The 23536-nt window shown below is 48.1% G+C and overlaps 1 protein-coding gene across 1 annotated transcript in view; it reads left to right on the top strand.

Moving 5' to 3' along the window:
• LOC144162827 (uncharacterized) overlaps positions 1-22011 on the top strand; it is a 125879-nt gene extending 103868 nt beyond the window's left edge. Inside the window, exon 7 of the mRNA XM_077693494.1 lies at positions 15739-22011. Coding sequence (XP_077549620.1) covers positions 15739-17062 — 1324 coding nt within the window. The 3' untranslated portion in view covers positions 17063-22011. The remainder of the gene's footprint in view (positions 1-15738) is intronic.
• The last annotated feature ends 1525 nt before the right edge of the window (positions 22012-23536 follow it).

Below are 23536 nucleotides of genomic sequence, written 5' to 3'. Positions count from 1 at the left end.
TTGTTCTAAAAATTGATCTTCACTGTCGACTTGGATCCTTGGTAGACGTCTTGTCTTGTTTGTTCTTGTTCTTGAACTTTACTTGATTCTTGATTCTTTGATCTTGGTTTGTTGATGTTGTTCTTCATGATTTGTTCGTGACCTGACTTGACCGGGTATATAGATCTGTTACGCCTGATGGTTCGTGATTATGTGTTGTTGGTGTTCTGCTTGGTTTCCTTGTGTTGTTATGGTGTAAGAAGGGAATGACTGGAGATGTGGGCGGAGGAAGCCTCACCAACATGGCGTTTCTGCTCCATCCCCGTATCATATCCCATCTTTTATATTGTCGTGATTGATCGTGTTGGTGTTGTGTTATGTTTGGTCTATTCTTATGCTTGTAGAATGAATTCGTTAATTTTTAAAACCATCTCTTCTAAAATTAATCTTGTTTCCTCTTTCTTAATTACTTCCGGTTTTCTGTTCTCTAAGTGCTCTCCTAGTTTTTGAGCGAGTCTTTTCCTTTCATTTATTAAGAGTGGGCATTCTGTTAGATAATGATCAAAGTTCTCTATATCCTTGCTACACTTGCATGCAGATGCCTGTGTTATTCTGAATCTTGAAAAATAAAACGGAAATCTACCATGCCCTGTCAGGGCTTGGGAAGAGTAGAAGTTTGTAGGAAAGTGGTCCGGAATAAGATTTACGTTCTTAATCCACCTATAGGTATAACTTGTTTTGCCATCTTTATTCCACACCTTATTCCACTCCTGGTTTAACTTGGTACATAAATGTTTCGAAATGAATGATTTTGTTATTGGAACAAAAGTTGGTTCTCCGTTTCTTGTGGCTTCTTTCGCCAATTCATCTGCAAAGTTATTGCCTATTGAGGAGCTGTGTGCTTTTACGTAACTGAGTTTTATACTTACTGCTGCATTCTCTCTAAGGACTAGTTTTAATTCGTTAATTATTGGATTTGTGTTAAGTGGGTTTTTTAGTGCTTAAAGTACCGACCAACTATCGGTAAATAGTTGATGGCAATTGTTTGCTTTGTTTGTTATTATAAATTCTATTGCCTTTTTAATGGCTATAGTTCCGTTTCGTAGTTGGAACTGTATTCTGGAAGCTTAAATTTTTCCGTTCTTACTATTTGGTTGTTATTGTTAAATATTACAAACGCTGCTCCTACTTCTTTTTCCGTCTTTGAACCATCCGTATATATACGGTAGTCTACTATTTCTTCTTTGGGAGTGATTATAATACCGCTTTTATTTGCTGGATGATCTGTCCAGAGATCGTATTTTTTCATCATTTGATTACTTGTGTATAGCTTGTCATCACATGAAAATGTTTTGCCCTATTTTAGTACTCCATATTGTTCAATTTCTTTTTTAATTGTTAGATACACTGGCGGGATTTTTGCCATAATGTTTAAGGACAGGTTTGATGTTGTTTTAAAAGCTTTCGTTATCATTAGTAACGGTAACCTTTGGATCGCCTATAGTTTCCTTAAAATAGTTACCTTCCGAGTGTACCACACCGGTGCTGCGTAGCTAAGGATTCTTTCAATGCCTCTCTTATACATAACTCGCACTAATTCTCTTTTTGAACTCTTGTCGTCGTTTAGCGTCCTGTTCAGGTTGTATGTTATCTTAGCTATTTTTTTCTTTTAGATATTTTAGATCAGGTAAAAATGTTAACTTATTATCTATTATTACAACGAGTAACTTAATTTCGTTGACTGTTCTTATTCTGCTTGAACCTATAAGACCATTCCAACGAGGGCGCCGCCATCTTGCGTGCGCAGCGCCCTCTCGTAGCTGGCCGATTCGCTGGCTTGGGTGTTTGCTCCGCGGCGCATGGGCACCAACGGCGGCTCGGTGAATTTTTCGCTGCAGCGCGTTGTGCGTTCTTTTCCGTAATACACTTTAAATTGGAAAGTTGTTGCATAGGACCAGTTTAAGCGATCTGGCTTAAATTGGCGGCTTTTCGGGCCGCGGTGGAGCTGAAATTCGCCTCGAGGTAGCGTGGTCCGCGGTGGGTAATCGATGCCGTGTCGAACATATGTTTGCAATACTTCGTCACAATTTTTATTTTGTTTGCGTGTCTGTGTCCGAGATCGCGTAAAGCGGGTATTTTTATCACTTTACTGCAAAAACTGATGTTTATCAAAATGATCTAACCGTGATACCCCCGGCGCCCATGGGCAACAAGCAGAAGTGCGTGTCGGCGTAAGTGTAACATACTTCTGGCTTCATATCCCTGCAGGGTTTAATACAGGTTGTTTTGGGTGAACTTAGTAAGTATTTGGCATATTACATAGTTTGTATTAAATATTATCGATATATCAACACCTCACCCTCAGCCATTACTGTCGCCAATTATAAACCAATTTTCCTCTCTAGAATTTCAAGCTGCTCTGCAGTACTAAAGTACAACATAAATAAAGTGAACAACACAGCTCCTAGAGAGAGTTCGCCGTTGGGCAACTTATTATTAAGCATCTTATTAAGCGTCCGCTGTTGGGCAAGCAGACAAGATTTCGCTTTTGCGTTGCTTTTATCTAGGTTTGATGTTGCCGACAAAGAGACATTATATTAGGGTAATAGACTGAACTCTTGGCTGAAGTGAGCGAGTGAACAACTTTATTTTGCCCGAGTCGGGGATGGGGGAAGAATGGAGGTGTAATCCCCTTCAGTAGTCCCCTCCTCCTTTCGCTCAGATTGGCTGGGAAAGGGACAACCTAGGGAGGTGTCACTGAAAATCGCCAACGCCAGCCCACGTAATACTTGGAGCCGGGTATGCCGCAATGTGACCGCGGCAGTAGTGGAGATAGAACTAATACCATCTGCGGCACAGGAAGTTTCAGTTACCCATTTTAATTTGGAAAGAAGGTAGAAGAATCTTCTGCCACTACTCCAAGGTAGGAGTGTACAGAAAGAGATCAGGAGAACAAAATTTCCAAAAATCTTCTGTGCTATTAAGTGCGCAACTCACAAGCTGCTAGTCTGGCTCATTTATTATTAACCTTTCATTAAAATAATGCGTAAATTAGTGGTAAACCCGCATGCGCGATGCCTACAAAGCGTAGTCAAGGCAAAGGAGCAGCCGCGCCAGGCCCGCCGTGATCGGCGCGCACACTCCAGAGAGGGGGAAAGGCGGCCGCGCGCCGCGGCCGCGGAGTCCTAGAGTACGTTTCCCCCTCGCCCGATGGAACGGTCTATAGGTGCATGGGTTCCATACTGTTTTCCTATTATCATTGCTTGTGATTTGTCATTATTGATTGTTATCCCTTTGCTTACAGCCCAGTCATTAGTTGTTTTTAATACTCTGTTTGTTTTTTCTTCTGCATCTTTTCTTATTTAAACTGAACGATGATTACTATATCATCTGCGAAAGCTTGGATGTGGGTTTCATATGGGAGTTCTTTACCTAGTAAGTCAGCTATGGTGATATTCCAGTAAAGTAGGCTAAGTGGTGAGCCTTGTGGCGAGCCCACGTCTAATGGCTTAATAACCTTAATATTGTCAGATTCGTAGACAATCTTCCTCCTTGTAAGTAGACTATGTGTTAGTTTAATTAATATACTGTAACATGTGTATTCTTCTAGTTTTTTTGTTACTATAACTGGGTTAATAGAGTTGAATGCGTTCCTAATGTCCAAAGACACGATTAAGGTGTTGGTTTTGTCTAGTTTCGCTCCTGTAGCCCTCTTTTTTATTTCTTGTAAAGCCTCTATTGTTGATGTATTATGAGTAAAGCCATACTGATATTTATTAACGAGGTTATTTTTATAGAGGTGGTGATATAGTCGGTCCTTAACTAACTTCTCCAGAACTTTACCTAGGATAGAATTAATAGCTATTGGGCGAAATTTACTTTCCTCGCATGTCTAGTCTGGTCTTGGTTTGGGGATAAGTATTACCTTTGATTCCTTCCATCTTTCTGGAAAATAACCATTCATAAAGCAGGCGTTAAATAAATTCAAAAAGAACTGTTTGTGTTTCCTGAAGTTTGCTTGGATAACAGTGGTTTTAAGCTTGTCCGGCCAGGTTCAGGTGTAGAAGGGGTTCGTACACGGCGATGATGACGGCGGAAATGGGAGAAATTAGCCGCGAAGTTGACCAGTGACAGCCGATCGGGCAGCCATGGCCTCAATGACGTCGCTTAGGCCATGCCAAGGGCGCATAATGAGGAAAACTGAAGAGAGCGCGGTTGGTTTTTCCGCGTGTTTCACAGCGATTTGCGCGCTCACCGCCTCACGTGCACGTGTAATATTTGGCTCAGGTATTCCTGGCAGTGTAATCTAAACGTCGCGCAGGTTTACTTGCACTGCTCCAAGAGTGTTGCAGGGTCCCTTTAAGACGCGCAAGGTTTGGACAAAGCGAAGCTGCAGGATTTATTTATACGTGAGCACTTAAAGGAGCCATGAAGAGAAAATACAACTTCGTTTAATTTGTAAGAACTAGGATTCAGTATCTCACTCAGCTCCATTACAGCCACAAAAGATGTTTTTTTAACAAACAAAAGAAGTATTTAAACAACTGCACGACGAGTCGCTACGCAAGGCTTGGGTAGACGCCGAGAGAAGCAAGGCGGGTATGCACATCGTAGACGGGATGCTCTACCACAGAGACAAGGTGCTCGGGCAGAGTGTACAGCAGTTAGTACTACCAGGGTCGCGCCGCAGCGCTGTGCTTCGTCTCGCGCATGAATCGTACTGGGGCGGTCATCTAGGCTTCCGCAAGACCAAGGCGCGTATCAGGCATAGCTTCTTCTGGCCGAACATGGAGACAGACATTCGTGACTACTGCAGTCGGTGCCACGGTTGTCAGGTGCGATCGGACAGGCGGCAGGCTGAACGGGTGCCCATAGCGCCACTGACGCGACCTAGGTTGCCTTTTCAAAAAAGAAACCCCGCGTCGGCGCCGGTGCCCGCGGAGGCCGCAGACGCGGCCGCGGAGACGCCAGCGCCATCTCTCGCCCCCGCCGCGGATCCTCCCGCGGCGAAGTGCGAGGAGGTGGCGCCGCTCGTCGGCACCCCAGCAAAGAAAGAACTGAAACTAAAGCGTGGCAAACTGTTCGCATGGCGACGCAGTGAAACATCCCCCTCGCGAGGGGCACGATCAAATGCAGAGCATTTCCGGGGGCGCAAGACGTTAAGTAGTTTGCGTTACGTTAATGTTGTTGCACTTGTGGCAACTGCTGACGAGAGAGCGCTCGTCAGCAGTAATTTGAATGAGTCAACGATATAAGGCGCGTTCGTAGCGTCCCATTCTGTGTCGGCTTTGTGGCGCAGTGGGTAGAGCACCGTGTACATTGCGTTCCGCCCGCAGGGTAGAGGGATCGAAACCAGGCGCTGGATAGTATTTTCTTTTATATAGTGTAGGGGGAGGGGTGCGGACAACGACGGTGCGGACTACGACGGGACAACGCGGGTGACATCGTGAGTTACTGAAATGCTCTGCATTTAAAACTTTCAAATTTTGCGCCACAGTGACGTGTTATGAGCAAGAATGACGTCATGCGGGCCAACAATAAAACATAATTTTCAGTGCGTTTACTGTCCGTTAGCATTCAAATGATGCGGTCAAATGGAACTAGAGGCCCCATTACAGTCGTCCAGTCATGTGTCGTCACGACAGGTCAGTTAGGCGGCCGCCAATCACACAAACAAGGTTCGGTGACGTAGAAAAGTTGCGGCAAATTGGCTAGGGGGTCGCGACTGCTTCACACGTTTTCTTTAATATTTCCGTTATTTGTTCGAAGATTGCTATGATATTGGTATCATTGTTATCGGGACTAAGAAGTCTTTCTAATGGACCCAACATGGATTTTGTCTTTATGGCTCCTTTAAAGACACATCACGAAGCATTTGTACAAGTTTGAAATCGTCTATTTACATGCTTTGTTGTTGGTTTGCACTGTGCTAGTAGTAGTCATCGTCATATGCATTAATATCGTCGTGTTGCTCCTGTCAAGCATTACATGCGCGGGAGCCCATGACGAAAGCACAGGAGAGAGAGAGAGAGAGAGATGACTTTATTTGATGCCCGAGATGGGTTCTAAAGGGTAGACGATTTGGACGGTCTCCCTCCCTCATCCGTCAGCCAGGATTCCTTGGATCCTCGCGGCGGCTTCGACCATCCGGACTGCTGCCAGTTGTGCCTCCGGTGTGGAGCTGAGCAGAACAGTCTCCCATTGTTCTGCAGTCTTAATTTTGTAGCTTCTAAGTGTATCTACATCGGATTTGCTATTAGAGCCATTCGTATTTTTTTGGAGCTTATGACAGGACCATATCATGTGGTGTAGGTCGGCTCTGCTGTTGCATAAAGTGCAGAGGTTTGAATAAAGGTCTGGGTAGCAGCGGTTGAGGGAAACAGGGCTCGGAAAAGTGTTCGTCTGCAACCGTCGCCACGTGACTGCCTCTTTCCTGGAAAGAGTGTGGTGGGCTGGTGGATATTTGCATCTTGATAACCTGTAGTGATTTATTATATCCCTGTATGTGACTAGTCTGTCTTTGTGAGATCTCGTAACGTGTGCTTGTTCTTGGCTTTCCTGCGACATCTTGTGTGGGGATCATGGTGGTTGTGGTGGCGTCGTAGGCAACACAGCTCGGTTGACCAGAGCTCGAGCGGTTGCATGGGCCAGTTCATTCCCCTGTAGGCCGCAGTGGGCCGGAGTCCATATCAAAAGAATTTTTCTTTGGTTAGGGGTCTTCTCTAACGACGAGGCTGCTGCAGGGGAGATCCTGCCTTTCGAGAAGTTAAGAATGGCGGACTTCGAATCGCTTATGATTGTGGTTGCGCGGGTAGAATTTATAGCAAGGGCTATGGCCATTTCCTCTCCATGAGTGGGATGTTTGGCCGGCGTGGATGCTGACGTCACCGTGACGCCGCCATTGCTGACGACTGCAATTGCCATGGCGTTGAGACAAGAGCCGCCGTTGTAGTAGTCGGCTGCGTCAACGTAGACAATCTCCCGTGGCTCACAATGGGTTCGGAAACGTTTGTCAAGGGCTCGTACTCTAGCTAGTCTTCCTTCCACATTTAGCTCTGGATGCATATTCCTTGGTAGTGGCGGAATGCGAATGTATTTTCGCCATTCGTGTGGGAGGTCAACTTCATTTGGGAGGGAACTTCCACTTCGGATTCCTAGTGATGCAAAATGTGTCTTCCTGTTTTGCTTTTAGATAGCCGTTCTAATTGGGCTGTTTGTTGCGCTTCAATTAGTTCTTCAATCGAGTTACTGATGCCTAGTGCTTCGAAGCGTTCGTTGGGTGTGGTAACAGGTAATCCCATTGCTTGTTTATAAACTTTCTTAATTAAGCCATTAATTTTTACTTTCTCGTCATTTTTGAGCTGTAGGAAAGGAATGCTGTAGGTGATTTTACTAATTACGAAGGTCTGTACGAGCCGTATGAGCGTGTTTTCCTTCATACCTCTATTCTTATTTGCCACTCTGGAGATGAGTCGCATGGTGAGCTGAGTGCTCTTCTCGAGATGAAGGATTGTCTCTTTGTTGTGACCATTCGATTGCAGTCGTAGGGCGAGGATTCTAATGGTGTTGACAACTGGGATCTTCTGGTTGTTGGCGTAGACGCAGATGTCGGGATTCGATGGGTCTCTCTTCCGTCCCCTACTGGTAGGCCGGTAGATGAGCAACTCGGATTTTTGAGGAGAACAGTCCAGTCCTCGTTCTCGAACATAATTTTGCACTATGTCTACTGCCTTTTGTAGGGTGTCTTGAATGTGGCCATCGCTGCCGCCGCCGATCCACAGAGTAATGTCGTCGGCGTACAGACTGTGGTGAAGGCCTTTGATGTTGCTTAATCTCTCAGGCAGGCCTAAGAGTGAGGCATTGAAAAGAAATGGGGAGAGCACAGACCCTGGAGGTGTACCCCTACCACCCAGGGCAAAGTCACCCGACTCAAGGTTGCCGACGGAAAGGGAAGCAGTCCTGTTTGTAAGGAACTCTCGGATGTAATTGTATACTCGCTTCCCCGGGGCTATCTTGGCTAGCCCGTCTAGTATCGCTTCGTGTCTGACGCTATCGAAAGCCTTGGTGAGGTCAAGACCTAAGATTGCCCTTGTGTCCAAAGGAGAAAGTTTGTCGCCGTCGATTATTTGATGTTTGATTTGTAGCATAATATCCTGGGTAGAAAGCTTCGCTCTGAACCCTATCATAGTGTGCGGATATAGGTCATTGTCGTCCATGTAGTTGCTGATACGGTTAAGAACGACGTGTTCGAGGAGCTTGCCAATACAAGATGTTAAAGAGATTGGTCTTAAGTTGTCAATGTGAAGCTTTTTCCCAGGTTTAGGTATCATGACTATTTTTGCAGTCTTCCAGATTTTTGGAAGGATGCCTCTCAACCAGCACTCGTTCATGAATTTAGCTAGCGCAGTGAGGGAAGGCTCGTCGAGGTTTCTAAGCGTCTTGTTGGATATGCCATCGGGTCCCGGTGTCGACTTCGTCCGCAGCTTTTGAACAACCGCACGGAGTTCCTCGACGGTGATTGGTCGGTCAAGTAAGGTGTTCTCTGGTCCGGAGTAGTCCGGGAGCTTTACGGGGGGATTGGAGCCAACGTACTTGTCTTTGATTATTTGTATGAGCTCGGCATTTGTCCCGTTGTGCAGGTGGAGAATTCTGTTTAAATTCAATTGCTGCACGGTTTTACCCGACTAAGGATTCATAAGGCATCGCAGAATGTTCCATGTTTTGGGGAGCCCGATCTGGATGTCCATGCATTCACACGTTTCATGCCATTGCTGGCGCGAGAGTAGATTAGCATGTTCTTGAATTTCGCAGTTTAATCTAGCTATTCGTCTTCTCAGGGTGCGGTTGTGTTTTTGCTTCTTAAGCCGTTTCTCTAATCCCTGTTTGGCTTCCCACATGTGAAGTAGGCGGGAATCAGCTGTCGCAAAACCCGCCTCCTCTGGTATGGTTATCGTAGATTTCTCGACGTGCGCCTTCAGCTGTGCTGACCATGTGTCGATGTCGGTTATGTCCGGCATACCACCGTCGTGGTCACACTCAGCAAGTCTCAGGGTTCTGAAGTCGTCCCATTCGACAACCTTGATTTTGTCCCCTTTGGGTTTAGCTGGGCCAGCACTTATTTGGATAGATATAATGAGGTGGTCGCTCCCCAGATTTTCCTGGGTGTTATTCCAGGTGACCTGAGGTGCGTACTTGGTAAAAGCGAGATCCGGAGTGGTGTCCACGCTGATGCTGTTGCCGTACCGCGTGGGGTGAGCGGGATCAGTTATGAGAGAGAGTCTTTCTTGCTGAGTGGTTTCCCAGAGTTGTTTGCCCTTGGGTGTGTCTCTGGCGTATCCCCAAGCCGTACACGGGGCGTTAAAATCACCCACTATGAGTAGGGGTTGCCTTTTTGCGATGTCTATTGCCTTCCGGAAAAGAGTTGAAAAATTGTGCTTTTTTCGGGGGTTACTGTAGACGTTTAGTACAAAAAGGCTATTTTCCTCTTGTCTCCTTCTCGTGGGAAAAATTTCTATGAGCACGTGCTCAATAAGTGTGATTCCGATGTCGTGTTGTATTACAGGGACGTTTCTCCTGGTCAGCGTGCAGACTGCGGGTTTGTCCTTGCTCTCATCACCCGCATTTGAATAGAAAGCTTTATAATTGAGTAATTTGGCTAAGCATCCAACTTCCTGCAGTGCAATGACATCAGGCGTTTCAGCGACGGAAAGGTTCGCGATGTGCTGCTGAATGTTGCCTCTCTTGCGACGATATCCCCTGCAGTTCCAGTGCCATACGGTGTAGCCCTCAATAATGTTGGTGCTGTTGTCGTTATTCCTGTCCATGTCGAGACTTGTGGTTCCTACTGACGCTTTAACTGTTTATGGGCTTTCGACTGATGACGGGCGAGCGTAGGGTTTGTGCGTCTTTATGGGGCCAATACTTGCGCTCGACTGTGCAGGTAGCGATATGTTGGCTACTAGTCCTTCTAGCGCTATAACCCGACTCGATAGACCGTCAATTTGAGTGTTTAGCGTCTGTGTTAAAGGGGCCCTGAAAGGCATTTTGAGCACACTAAATGAACTAGCGCAATCGCTAGATTGGGTCGCCAACGTCACCTGTGCCAAATATTACTCTTTTACGCGCAGCGGAAAGCTCACACTTTTGTAGCAAAGTTTGTCGCTTTTTTCTCACCCTTTCCTTCGTGTTTTTGGACGCCGCCATCTTCACATGTCTACATCATCGATTCCCAGATGTTCGTCATGAGCTAGACATCCTGCTATTGGGCGGCTTTTTCACGCACTTCCGGCAAAGAGATGAGTCGTCTGCTCAGCGTCGGCTCGCCGGCTGATCTGCCAGCGGAGTGCCGGAGTGCTTTGACATTTTACGACAAACGAAACAAGTGTAAACAAACGCTTAACCGTTTGTATTGAATGCAACACGGCCATAACACGACGTGGATTTTATCTTACGTGAGTACGTACCATAAAGAAAGTCCCGTGGCACTTCTTTGGTGCAATCGCAGAGAACGCCCTGAGCCGAATGCCCGGGTTTGACGCGTACATTTTATTCAACTTCAAAACAATCCAGAGATGCGTTTCGAACGAACGCAACGTCACAACATGCGTTGCAAGTCTGAACCGCGATTGACAGACGATGAGTTGCCTCCTCCTGCCCGTCGTAAATACGGCACTCACCTCACACCCGGTTTGCGGGGACGAGCAGCAAGTCACAACTCTGGCGCGCAAGCGAGAAGGCTTTTCGCCAGGCACACTGCACATACCAAATGCGAGGTTGAGTGGTACGTCGTTCGAGAAAGATAATCCAGACCATGGGAATCACTATCCTCCCGCAGAAGTACAATGTCGCATTTCATCGCGAAACGAACGCGTCCACAACACACCGGAGGTGATGCACACACACACACACACAGCTTCGGTCGCTGCATTGGCTTAGCTGCAAGCTTCGTTCGGACAATCAGCGATGCTACGACGATACAGAGCTGCGTGAGGACGACGTGCTAACCACTTCACGTATTTAAAAACACAGGGGCAAAGAACTAGGTTCATCGGAAGCAAAAAATCTCTCCTCCATTATAGTGCCTGAAATATACTGGCTAGTGTGCCGAGGGCGGGCTCCAGGCTAGCGCCGGGAGCGATGTACGCGGCTGTCTGCCGCTTGGGGCGCTGCCGTGCGGGAGTGTGCGCGTTCATCCGGCCCGAGCAGATCGCGCGGTTACCTCCGAGCTGCGTAGCAGACGGCAGCGCGGCAGAACTTTCCATTCCCGCTTGCGACGAAAGCGAGCGAAAGCGACGGGAATTCTGTCGCGCAACCAAAATTTGTCCCGACCATTCGACAAAAACGATCGTCGCGCGACAAAGCGACGGAATTCCTGCCGCTCTCACTCGCTTTCGTCGCAAGTGCGAACGGGCCTTTATGCGCAATCTCCGCCCCACATAAAACAAGCTCTTGCTTGTCGCCTGAGCATACGGTTGATATCTGACTACGTTACACTGTGCTTGCCAGTGTATTTAAACGATGTCACTAGGTTTGAAACGTACGCGCTCGGCGTGCAGCTTTGTAAACGCAAGCGGTTTCACATACGCACGCTATTTTGCTGCTAATAGTTTTAGTACAGCGTTTGTGGCCTTTGCATACGCTAAACGCTAAATTTTTGCGTCCCGCTACGTGACACCGCGATGGGAGTTTCAGTTTTGCGTAGCGACACACTAATGCATACGGCGCCATCTATCAAATGTTTTCCGAAATGTCTCGCCGGCTGATCTGCTAGCGGAGTGCCGGAGTGTTTGGACATTTTACGACTATCCAAACAAGTGCAAACAAACGCTTTCCCGTCAGTGTTGAATGCACCACATGGGTGCAGCTTGTCAGAACACGGGTTCTCGCTGATCGAGTGCAGCGTTGGTTTGCTCTTCGCCTTCACGTTCATCGCCGCTGATAAAGCGATCCGATCCGGCGCGTTTTGTGCACGGGTTCTGTGTCGGTTGAAAATGTCTTTTTTCACATGCCGCCGGTAGTAGGAATTACAACCACCGCAAAATAACACCCGGCACCAGCGGGGCCACATCTGAGACCGCGCTTTTTGGATAAACAGTGATCGGTGCACCAAAGGGAACGAGCGCACGATTCTCCCCACGCGGCTGCGAGTTCGCCGCCGATACCAACTGCAGCCCTGCATCTACGTACACCGCGAAAGGGCAAGGCCAGGCCGCATACATGCGGCCAGGTCATTCGTTCGCTTTTCCAGCCTGTGTCCATGGTGCCTACAGAGATGAAAAAGCCGAAAGAGCTGGCCCGTAGCAGACGGCAGTCTGTGGGAGCGCAATAGCGGAAGTACGTCACCGCTGAGGAGCGGAGCATCATGGGAGGGGAGGCCAACAGAGAAGAAACAGTTGAAAGGAGGAGGAAATACGGCGCGACGATAATGCGCGGTTTTAGATTTACGATTTCTCAGCTAATACTCATCGCTTTAACAAAATTCTTGCAGGGGGAGATTGCTAATACATTGCTTTATTTGGTTACATGTACATCCATGCATCGGCGGAAGGCATTTCAGGACCCCTTTAAGTTCGATGCCATAGCTTCAAATCTACTGCTTAGGGCATTGCTTAATTTCTCGCCAAGGCTCGTGCCAAAAGTTTCAAGGGCATGCTTGAGATTTTCTTCAACTCTCGCTTCTAGCGCTTCCAAGCTGTGTCCGCTGTGCGGTTCCTTGCTTTTGTTTCTTTTTTTTGGTGGAGGCGGGTTTTGGTTTGGGGATTCAATGGCAACTTCCATTTCTGTGAATTCTTCTTTAGTGTTTGACTGGCCGACGGAATCTGCTGTGGTTTGTCTGCTAGTATAGGCCGGTTGTTGGCGCTCCTCATTTTTTTCGTGGGCTTCCGGTGCGCTAGTGGCGTTTATTCTTTTGAGACTACAGATCTCTTGCTTGAGCTTAGCATTCTCTCTAGTGACTTGCTCTAATACCTGTTTGATTCTAAAAAGCTCCTGCCTTAAAAGCGTGCTTTCAGAAACGCTGATACTATCGTGTTCGTCCTTTTGTGGTGCATTTGGTTTCTCATTTCTGTTGTGTTGGGAGACTGTTTCTGCCCAGCTTACCCTATTTTCACCGCTGTTTCCACTGACGTCGTCGCTGTCGCATTGGTTCCTCTGATGGAGCTTGGCCGAGGATGGTGATGGTGACCTGGTAGCGCGAACAGTCTCTGCCCTCCGAGGATTCTGGGAGGTAGACCGCGACGCAGGCCTCTTCATTTCTCGACCACCCCTCCGTGTTTTTGATCGGGAACGGTGCCGCGCTCTGTCGTCCACATGTGCAGAGTTGCTAGAATGTCTCCGAGACGTGCTGCGGGAAGGTCTTGACTGCGTCGTAGAGGACCGCCGCTGGGTTTCGCGGTCCCGCTCCAGCGCCTTGCGTCGCAAAATGTAGGGCTCACAGAACCGCTTGGGACAGCCCTTGCTGGCTGTCAAGTGGTCCCCTTTGCACAGGGCACAACACGGGCTACACGGGTGTCCTGGTTGGGGATTCTGCCCACCGCAAGACTGGCAGCTGCGAATGTTCAGATTCGGGCACACGTCGTATCGATGACCCATGGTCTGGCAACCGCTGCAGAATGGCACTGTCTTTTTATAGAGGTAGCACTTGACTTCCACTCCCTTGTAGTAGACGTAGAACGGCACTTTGCGCCCCAGGTAAGTGATCACGACCGTCCCGGTGGTGCCGAGGCGCCGGCATGAGAGAAACTCGAACCCCGGGAAGTATAGGTCGTCTAAGACTTGTTCCATCGTGTAGTGGTTGGGTATTCCGTGGATCACCCCTTTGGCAGAGTCGTATGGGGCGAGCCCGTAGAGATTGATCGGGTATATTCGGCCCCCAATGGTCAGTTCTCGGATTCTGTTAAGAGCTCGGGCAGCTTGCTGATGAGGCGTGCTCACGGTTAGAATGTTCTGGGTTTCTTCTACTCGAATCCGCATGTCGGCTTCTCGCCAGGTGAGTCCTGCTTCTCGCAAAATCGCTTCGGATAGTTGGGCGGGGCCAAGCTTGGCGAGGGCGAGGCCTTCCTTGGGTCTGATAACAAGTTTATAGTCGTCTTTCGGTAGTGGTGGTGGCTTAGGCTTCTTGTTATTAACGCTTGGCTTAAGTGCCGGATGAGCAGGGGTGAGGCTTAGGGTGTTAGTGCCACTCACCTTAGCTTTACGTCTCTGAGCCCGCCCGACGTGCAAGATCCAGCCTTCGTCGTTGTTGCTTTCGGTTGGGTCTCCTTCATCACTGGGACCGCACTGCATGGTGTCTTCATCGCTTGGTTGTTCAGGCTGATCACTTTGGGGCTGATCCGATGACATGACCGAGCTTGCCATCGTCGCTCGGCGCGCACTCGTACTAGGCCCGAAGTTAGGCCCAGCGCGGCGCCACCGCTTCAAAAAGAAAACCGGCCGTGAAAACAGAAGAGGTGCCCTCACGGACGAATTCTTGGTTTGCACAGGTTCCTGATGACTTCAGGCACACGATACAGATGTTTTCTCGTGGAAACACTGAAGAAGTTTACTACTGGAAGGTCGATTTCCAGCAGAAAGCATTGCAAACGTGGCCGTACCTCGTCGTTTTCTTCCTCCTCCTTTTTCAAAGCACAGGAGCTTTTTTTTTTTGCTAAGGCCAATGCGCGACCCGGGGACTCGGCGGTTGCCTTGAGGCACGCCCTCACGAGCGCTCGGCGTTTGTATCTACTCGTGCTTTTTTTTTTCGTTGTTTTTCCGAAGCCACTGCGCGTGCCGGGAACGCTCGGCGGTCGCCGCGAGGCACGTGTTAGCAAGCGCTTCGCATTTTCTTGGTATTTTTTCCTGCTAAACCAAACTTAAGGCTTGTACTACAGCTCCGCTGTTTAAAAAATGAAGACCTCAGCCCAATTATTGACTGTGTCTGCTACTCAGATAGGGGTGAACAAGGTTTGATGAAGTGGAGGAAAAAGGTTTTGGTGACTAAGCCCAGGCGACTAAGCTGACAGGCTTAACGTCAAGGAGAAAAGGCAGTCCAACCCGAGAAAAGGCAGTCCAACAGACTATCTCCGGTGTTTCTGATCTACACCGCAACTGCAGTTGGGTAGGGAAGAAGCAATTTCTTACAAAACTCGAGCAGGCACTGGAATCCATTTCTCGCTCAGATACGTTTTTCGCCCAGGTCATATCATTAGCCTGTTCCAGTTGATCAGCGGAGTTAGAGATGCACTTAAGTGGCAGGTAGTTGCCTTAAAAACAATTTGTGGGCAACATTCTATGATATCTGACGTCTTTGTATCTAGTGCTCACGTGCTTCAAGACTGTTTCCTTCGGGCTTCTTTGAGTTTTTCGCATAAATACCGGGAATACAAGGTTCAGTAGGAACGTTTCAATGATTATCTTTTGAGGGTAAATTTGCACATATGCAGACAGGTTATGCCCGCGTTCGATCTTTGTTGTCGTCTGTCTATAAGCTCTCTTTCCAAGTTTGTCCTACTTATCGCACTCCCGTCAACGAAAGTCGTTTGACGAGCCTTTAAAGCTAATAGGGTTTTGTGCGCCTCGCAACTTGGGGCACCTCACTTAGGTTTAACACGCATAATGTATGGACTAACCAAACCTCCTACTTTTCGTAAGACTGACCTTCTTTGAGCATGTGGTTATTGCAATAACATTACTGCTCTTAATACGTTTACTTATGCATTCACTTCCACTAGTACTGCCGCAACAAAAGCCCCCTTTTCAAACGCATCTCTGTTACTGTCGCAGGCTGCTCCTGAAGTCTCGCTCCCTTGAAGAGGAGCCCACGACGGGTGGCTCCGTGGTTTGCTACAACGACATCGGCAGCAAGGAGGCCGTCGACTACGAGGAGTCGCTGTCTTCCCCTGGCGGCCTAACACCTGAGAGCGACGACCCGAGCGAAGAAGACGCCGAGACTGTAAGGATGCAGTACCGGCAGCTGTGGCAACTAAGGGCCACCTTCGAAGAAGAGGAAACCACCACAGACTGCTTCGAGGAACTAACCACAGAGGCCAGGTGCGACGTCGTCGAAGGCGAGGAAGAGGACAGGCGGCTACTCCAGCAGCATCGACAGACGGGCTTCAGCACGTCGCAAGAGTCCGAGGCCGCCGAAGAACCGGCGAGGTCCGGCGGCGGCAGACTTCACAGCTTGCCGAGCGAGGTGCGCCGTCAGAACTACAAGGTTCTCCTAGCTCGGCGGCTGCAGCGAAGAGCTGAAAAAGGGTCCGCTGACAACAGCTTCGACAGCATGGAGACGGACTGTTCCTCGACCGACGCCAGTCGCACGGAAGGTGGGGTCACCACCTCTTCGTTCGACTCGACGACTGACAACACCGATGGTGGTGGAGGAGGTGGAACAGGAGCTGACGGGCAGGGACACCCGTCTCGACTCCAGCAGATGAAGGCAGACAGCGGTTACAAGTCTATGGAGAGCAGCAACGGCAACAAGCCGGCCAAGTTGAGCCGGAAGCACGTTCCTCTCCAGGAGCTTCACGCAGCATCAACTGGAAGTGCTTTGTCTTCCAGGAAGACAGCACTCCGCAAGCGCCGCCAACTGGAAGGCGGGCTCTTGCAGATGAGAGCCCGCTCAGAGGAGGCGCCCTCAACGTCTTCGGCAGCTATGGCCGGGCCAACAGCCGCCGAGGCGGCCGAGGCCCTCCAGTCTTCGAGTTTATCGTCGGAACCTATGGGGTCTCTGCAACAGGAAGCGCAGGGCAAGGTGTCTGTGTTCCAAAGGTTCTTCCGGTCGACTCGTCGCACCAGCAGCGCGAGGTCGTCGTCGGAAAGAAGCGCTTCGTCGAAGCGCTTGCTGATGCGTGACTTTAGCGTCGACCCGAAAACCGACGCGCTGTTTCGTGAGTTCTCGAGGCGAGACCCGGCCTATGACTCGCCGCGCAGTGGTTCGTCGGGTCAAGGGGCGAGTCCAAGGCTTAGTTCTTCCAAGCTTCTGTCGCCTCAGCTGAGCATAGAGGAAGAGGAAGGCTCGGAGGACTCCCACTCTGCGATGGAAGACGACTGGAAGCCTCAGGGGCCCTGTTGCGACGTCCCCATTGCGAGGTTACCAGCAGACTAAATGAGGCTGGGGGGTGAATTTGCAGTTGAGCAGTGGCATAATGAACTGTCGGTTTTTGTTCCCTATTGTTATGAGTGTGTCTTTTGTTGAAAAACAGGCGACGAGCAGCTGCATAGGTCGAGTCAGATTAACTTCAGGACAAGTGTCGCACCCTGTTTCAAGTGCCTCGGAAGCAGTGTGCTTGGCAACCAGATGTAAGGGTCACTTCATTTCACTCTAGGTAATGTTTGGTGGAATTACCACGATGCTACCGTTTCCCTCGTGATAAAGCTCAAGCTGGCGCTACTGCAAGCAAAAATGTGTCATTAAGTAGTTTATGAGTTTATTTGCGAGGAGAATTTGCCAATAGTCTCCGGAGCTCACCCTAAATGCGAGGTCATAATGATTGCAGAGAAATCATTTCAAGTTTCGGGAGAAACTCTGTATACAAAAACCTGTGCTATTCCGAGGGCGACCCTCTCACCCCAAGTCAACGTGTTAAGTAACAATTGCAGGCTTGACGTTTTCAGAAAGACTCTTCAACCTTTCTTCGCCGTTTAGTTTTGACGACATACTCAGGATCCATATTCTCAATTGAGGTCGCTTCTTAAGTGAGTCAAATGTTATGCTTGATTGTTACGGGTATATGTACAAACTGGATTGTTACTAGACGAGCGCAGGCTGTGTAAGAGCAGGGTTACAAATGCTTTTGCGCAACAAGATATGCCGGTTTCTGGGTTCACAAAGATGCTTTTATACACCTCAAAGCATGCTGCGTCTCTATTTGTAGCATTTCCTAGGATTTAACCACAATGCTTTGTGAATCCCGTTTCAGATGCGCGTGGGAAAAGTTGGTTCCATCAATTGATATTGTTCTCTAGCTTATACTGCTTCGCGACATGCTAGGAATGTTTTCCGTCAGCGTTGTTCACTGACGTTATTCAGAGCACATTTTTTACGAGTATCGTAGGCTAGCAGGGAATGCCGCGACTGGTTGACGGTGCTTTAAACTGCTGCGAAACGAGAGCACAGCTTCATTAGAGACATGTTAAGTTTTGTGGTGACATACCTAGAAAACGTTGCGCGGATAGAAGAAGGAAATAGGCAATATTGTGAGACATGCGTTTCTCTTTTAAATGTGACCAATATTCGAAGGGCATTTCAGCTCGCTCGCCCTCGCAGAGTCTTGATTTTTTGACCGGAAGGGGAAGATCCAGCACTAAGAAATTCATGGTTAACTGCAAAGTCACCAATTAGAAAAGAGTCCGCAATGGATTTGGGCGTTGATACAATGGTCTGTGACCACTACGAGCAGAAGTATCACTCTTTTTCCAGCCTGGCCGTGGGTACTTGTATGATCAATCATCTCTTTCACAGAAAAGAACGGTGTACAAATTATCTTGCATTATCAAACGAATGCAGTTTTGAAATCCTAGTTTAAACCACAGGTGATAATCAGGATTTTGCCGGTGTTCTTCACGTCATCTGTTTTTGTGACGCCGTTTTCAATGAAACAGCAATGGGGTGAAATAGTCCATGCAAATGAAGTGCGTAAAGGTCCCGCCGCAGAAGTTAAGAAGGGTACAGAGACACAACAACCATATAAACCAGTCGGTGAAGGAGCGAGACCGCAGCGCTTGCTACACTGTTACCGAAGTCGAATACGAAGTTAGATCCCACCTGGAGCAGTATTCGAGCCGGCATCAAAGAATGACAGTGCATCGAAAGAAGGGTTACGGAAGTGGAACGCGTAGGATACCAACTGGACTAATCAACAACGCAAAATGGGGAATTTTGTGTTTACACTTCAGATCTCTCGCGTCGTTGAGCTGGCTGTGCTTAAAATGGACCTTAATTACCTCAATCCTCATTTCATTTCACTGAGAAAAGATGATGGAACACTTGTAATTCTGTTTCCGTGCCACTTTGATCTGTTCTACCACTGTGGACCGGGAGGAAGTAGCATGCCTGCGCTTTCTTTTGTTGGATTTTAGGGCAACTGACATTTCTTGAGGTGTAGGTAATGCACCTCACCAACCAGCACACAGCTTCGCCGGCATAATACGCAGGTACTTGCTCGTACAAAAGCAGGGATGTTCTGGATGATACCGAGGTAGACAGCTATCCACGAAATTTCTTTCATCCTGAAGCCTGCCCAACCTTTTAAGAGTTTTTTTTCCTTGGCAAAGGTAACGTACAGTGCAGCCCCAGTGACATGAAAAAAGGGAAAAAGTTACAGGACACACCACAAGAACGACTTTCTCATCGATTGTGTAAACATCACAAGACATGAATTGCTGTGTGAACATTTTTACTGCCTCTAAGCCAGACCTTGTAGATAGACGCTCTCAACCTACCACGCTCAGACGCCAGCTGCAAACCATTACGTCTCCCACATCCTCGGAGAGGCCATTGTCGAGTTCAAGCCCCTTCCAATGCAGCTAGTACCGAACTCATTCGCTACGTTAGCGAATATTTGAGAGTGGATACTGGTTTTATATCGCAGTATAAGCCGGTCGCAACATTCGGCTACCTCTAGATTAGTTTAGATTGGGGGTATTGTGGAGTAGGAGCGTCCTTTGGGCCCCTTTTTTTACGCGAACGCCCTTGTGGCGTAGAGTGGCTCAGCCATAGAACAGCACCGGAAGAAAATGAATGGATTTACGTGGTTGGGAAGACCGTGCCTGTAGAGAGTTTCAGATAAGTTTGCCTTTGCACAAGAACCCGGCGCGGGGACCTTTGGGCAAATTGAATTAGATCCGGAAGGCGACGCACTCGCATAATGCCGTTTCACAAGCTGGCCGCAGCAAGGTGGAAGCTACGAAGCGTGACGCGTCGGTGCCGTGCGGAGCGAACCTTACGTTCATCACTAGAAGAGGCATTGCTGTGCATATTGATGTAATTTAAGACCAAGGGCAGGCCTTTATGTTGGAAGCTTCACTTTTTGCAGCTTTAGTGCTGCAATTTGTTTTTTACTGTCCGCATAAGTAAAAAAAAGTACCCGTAGCGCAGCACCTCTTCTTTAGGCTGAAGGTAAAACGAACTTTACTACTAAGACACGAACATACAGTACTCGCACCTACTCGGATCTATTTTTTAAAGCATGCCAGGTACTTCTGTCCTACCCTGTCCCCATTGTATTACAACATCTACCCACGACCACCTTCTGTGGGACTGCCCCCCCCCAACCCGACAACACCACACAATTACACCAGGGAGTGGCTGGATGTTGCGGCGAGTCTCCAGGAACAACGGAACTGGTGCCCACATCATGAGATCCCTCAGCGGTTGCGTTAACCGATGCAGCTAATTCCTACCCACAATCCCGTGTTTTAATTACATTTCTATTTATTTCCCTAAAGCCAAAGAGCGTAAACACCCAACATTAGGTCTCCTGATGCTTTTTCAGTTACATCAATACGCGCATCAACGCCTATTTCAGTGATAGAATTAAGGAACAGAACTTGTCAACGGGGCACTATATGGCGGTGCGCAGGGACGCTACCCCAGCACGCTTCGAATGGCTTGCACCCTGCTGCCGTTAGCCGGTGAAACGAAGTACAGTGGTGCGGCGGAAGCTCTTTTCACCGGAGCAGCGAGTCATCTCACATTAGGTTCATAGAAGCGCAACTAGCTGTACAGAGGATTGTTATTTATCTCATGGCGGTGTGGTTGTTTGTATGTACATTCTTAACTGATTGCTGTTCAGAGAACAGGTATATATATACATACATATAGCGGCTGTTAACCTGGTTAGAACTGCATATTGAATGAAATCACCGGTTTGACTTTCATGTTTGTCCTTTCTTGTAGTTGTTCTAGACGATGCGGTACTATGTGATGTTATGGCTTAACTTCGCCAACTTTCTGTGTGTGATTCTCACGGATGGTCGAGTTGTCGACTGTTGTATCTGTTCATTGGTATAAGACCGTCTTGTTTTGTTAAAGTTCTTTAATGTGTGCGAGTTGGTGCATTTGTTGGCGGATAGCGGCTCGAGCTTTGTGGATAGTGGTTTGAAACTCAACGTTTCCTGTTTTTCTCGTCCTCTCTTTGGCGAACAAAACTCTTGATCTGTTGTCCGGATAGTTTTACTGATCTGCAGTTTGTTGAGCACTGTGGCTGTGTAAAGGTGTGATTGTTTCCATACACAGCCTCGCAATATTGCTGTTACACAAAAATCATAAAGTAAGAAATGTATCTCATGCCTTCACTGAAGGGTGAAAACTGTTTCCTTCAGGACGAACAACACGTAAGCTTTTCCGTGTATTTGCATCTAGATAACTTTGAGTCATGTATCACGGCCAAAAAAAGTGTCGGGGATGTCGCGCGTCAGTCATGTTACCCATATTGTTTGTGTTCGTTTCTGCAAGGGCTTGTTTTTGAATCTCATCGACGTCTTGTTATTAGAGACATTCAGGATAAGAAGTTCATCATCGCTGGACGGATTACAGATGGTGTGGGCATCGTTTCTTTGTGCCAGTGAACTGCTGCAGTATGTCGAGCCAGTGGATCGTTCGACGGCGTTTCGACGTGCTCGAGAACTAAACCCGCGCAACTTTCTCCGCGGAACCATTGGCTAACGGATATCTACAATGTGCCACGCTCGACGACTAGTCGCCGGTTGCCAAGACACTATGCGGTGCTTCCGTCGTCGAGGCACTATGTGTCACTTAACGTGCCTCTGTGCACTATTATAAGTGTACGCGTATGGGTGTGCCCAAGGAACTTGAACCGCACGAAACGTGTCTTTCCCTGTTCATCACTTATGTAAACAGTTAAGTGCTTCTCTCTTTTTGCGTCTTCATTACTTATGCATGACACAAGGGGCATTCACGGTTATCAGTCCTAGAATGTCCGCAGATGACCCGGACGCGCGCGCACGCTCGATTTTCTTGCGTATCCTTAAAGGGACACTGAAGTGAAGTTGTCAAACTTTTGTTTGTGTTTACATTGCATAGACTGGCTCAAATAAACATACTTTTCGTCGTTTACGCGGTCGATAAAGCAGCATTTAATTGACACACAATGAAAGAAAAAAACATACCAATCGACATTTGCGGCGGCCGCAACAACTAACAGAAGTGACACGTATTTGGGGCGCGAGGTGATTGGAAGATTTTCAAAGTTGGAATTCAAACTTTGTTTTGTTTTCGGTTGTGTGCAACAAGATCCTTGGCATCCGACCTTATTGTTGGTTAGGCATTGTCGGTATCCCAGTAATCGGGATACCGCGCTCCTGCCATGTTGTCGGCTATACATTGGGTCAGATAAGCCTTCTAGCACTGCTTAGAATTGTAACGTTCACTAGCCAAGGCGTACGCAGCGGCTGCACGCCCTCCACGTGGTCGGAGACGCTCAACAACGAGGCGCTTCGCCCCAACCATTGGAGCTTGCCTGGCTCGTCCGTGGGTCGTAAGAGGCGTGTGCGCACCAGGCCGAGAGTCGTCTGATTCGGCACTCTTTTCGCGTGCGGCCGGTGCTTATTTCAACACCGCGCCAACGAGAACTTCCCAGGGCTTGTGTCAGTCTGCACACAGTCTGCAAACTCGCTCGTGAAGAAATGAAGGTTGCAGCGCAGCAAACGGTTAATTCAGTACATAAAACATTACCTAAGTAGAAAAAAATCAACTCCAAAAAGGAGTCCTATCGGAGATTCGAACTCTGTAATTGGGACACACTGCACAGTGGTGCAGACCACCCGGACACAACCACAGCATGGTCGGAGACTGAAATGTGAAGTACATACCGTATAAAATTTATTTTTTCAGTTTCAGAATTCCCAGTTGCTTAGACGAGTATTTCATGACTAACGTTTGTCCACTAAGCGCCCACCATATTTCCCCAAATATCGCATCTCTAGCGACTGCATTAATTCCTTAGACAGAAAAGCGATTGCAAGTGTGTGGTCATGCTGCTGACCGCTGTGCTAGTTCACCCAGCGCAAACCGTGCTTCTTGCACTTTGGTTTCACGCTTTAAAATAAAAGGTTCGGGTGATTTTAAATCCTTAGTACCTATATTAACTTCGGTGACAGTTCTCCCGCCTTTAATTGGCCTTAGATTATCTACTAGCGCACCTGTTGTCGAAGCGTTGCATGTGCGCTTGTGTGGAACTACTTTGATTTTATAGAATTTAAAAGCTTGATACAGTTTAATAACTAACTAAAGGAACATTCTACGGACAAATTGTGTTGTGGCTCAGTTTCAACTGATCGAAGGAATGGCGACGAGGCATCGGCAGGTTGTCGACTGACTCAGTCGGAGCGTCGGCGAGCCGCGCAGATAGGCGTAAACGAGCCAAGCCTGCTGGAGCAAGCGTCATACGAAACGTCATAGGAAATCGGCAAGGAGGATGCAGAGAGGAGGACAGCATTTTCCAGTTGATTTTTGTGCTAATTAAAGTAGCGTAAATGCACCCAGAGAGGTCGAAACATGGCCTAGGGACTCCAGACTACAATGTGCGGAATGTAATACCACAATGTTTACAAAACACTT

The sequence above is a fragment of the Haemaphysalis longicornis genome, unplaced genomic scaffold, assembly GCF_048455015.1.
Source record: "Haemaphysalis longicornis isolate Haplotype H1 unplaced genomic scaffold, Haemaphysalis longicornis Haplotype H1 scaffold_12, whole genome shotgun sequence".
Lineage (NCBI taxonomy): Eukaryota > Metazoa > Arthropoda > Arachnida > Ixodida > Ixodidae > Haemaphysalis > Haemaphysalis longicornis.
Note: the sequence above shows the minus strand (reverse complement) of the source record. Positions and strands in the feature narration are given on the sequence as shown.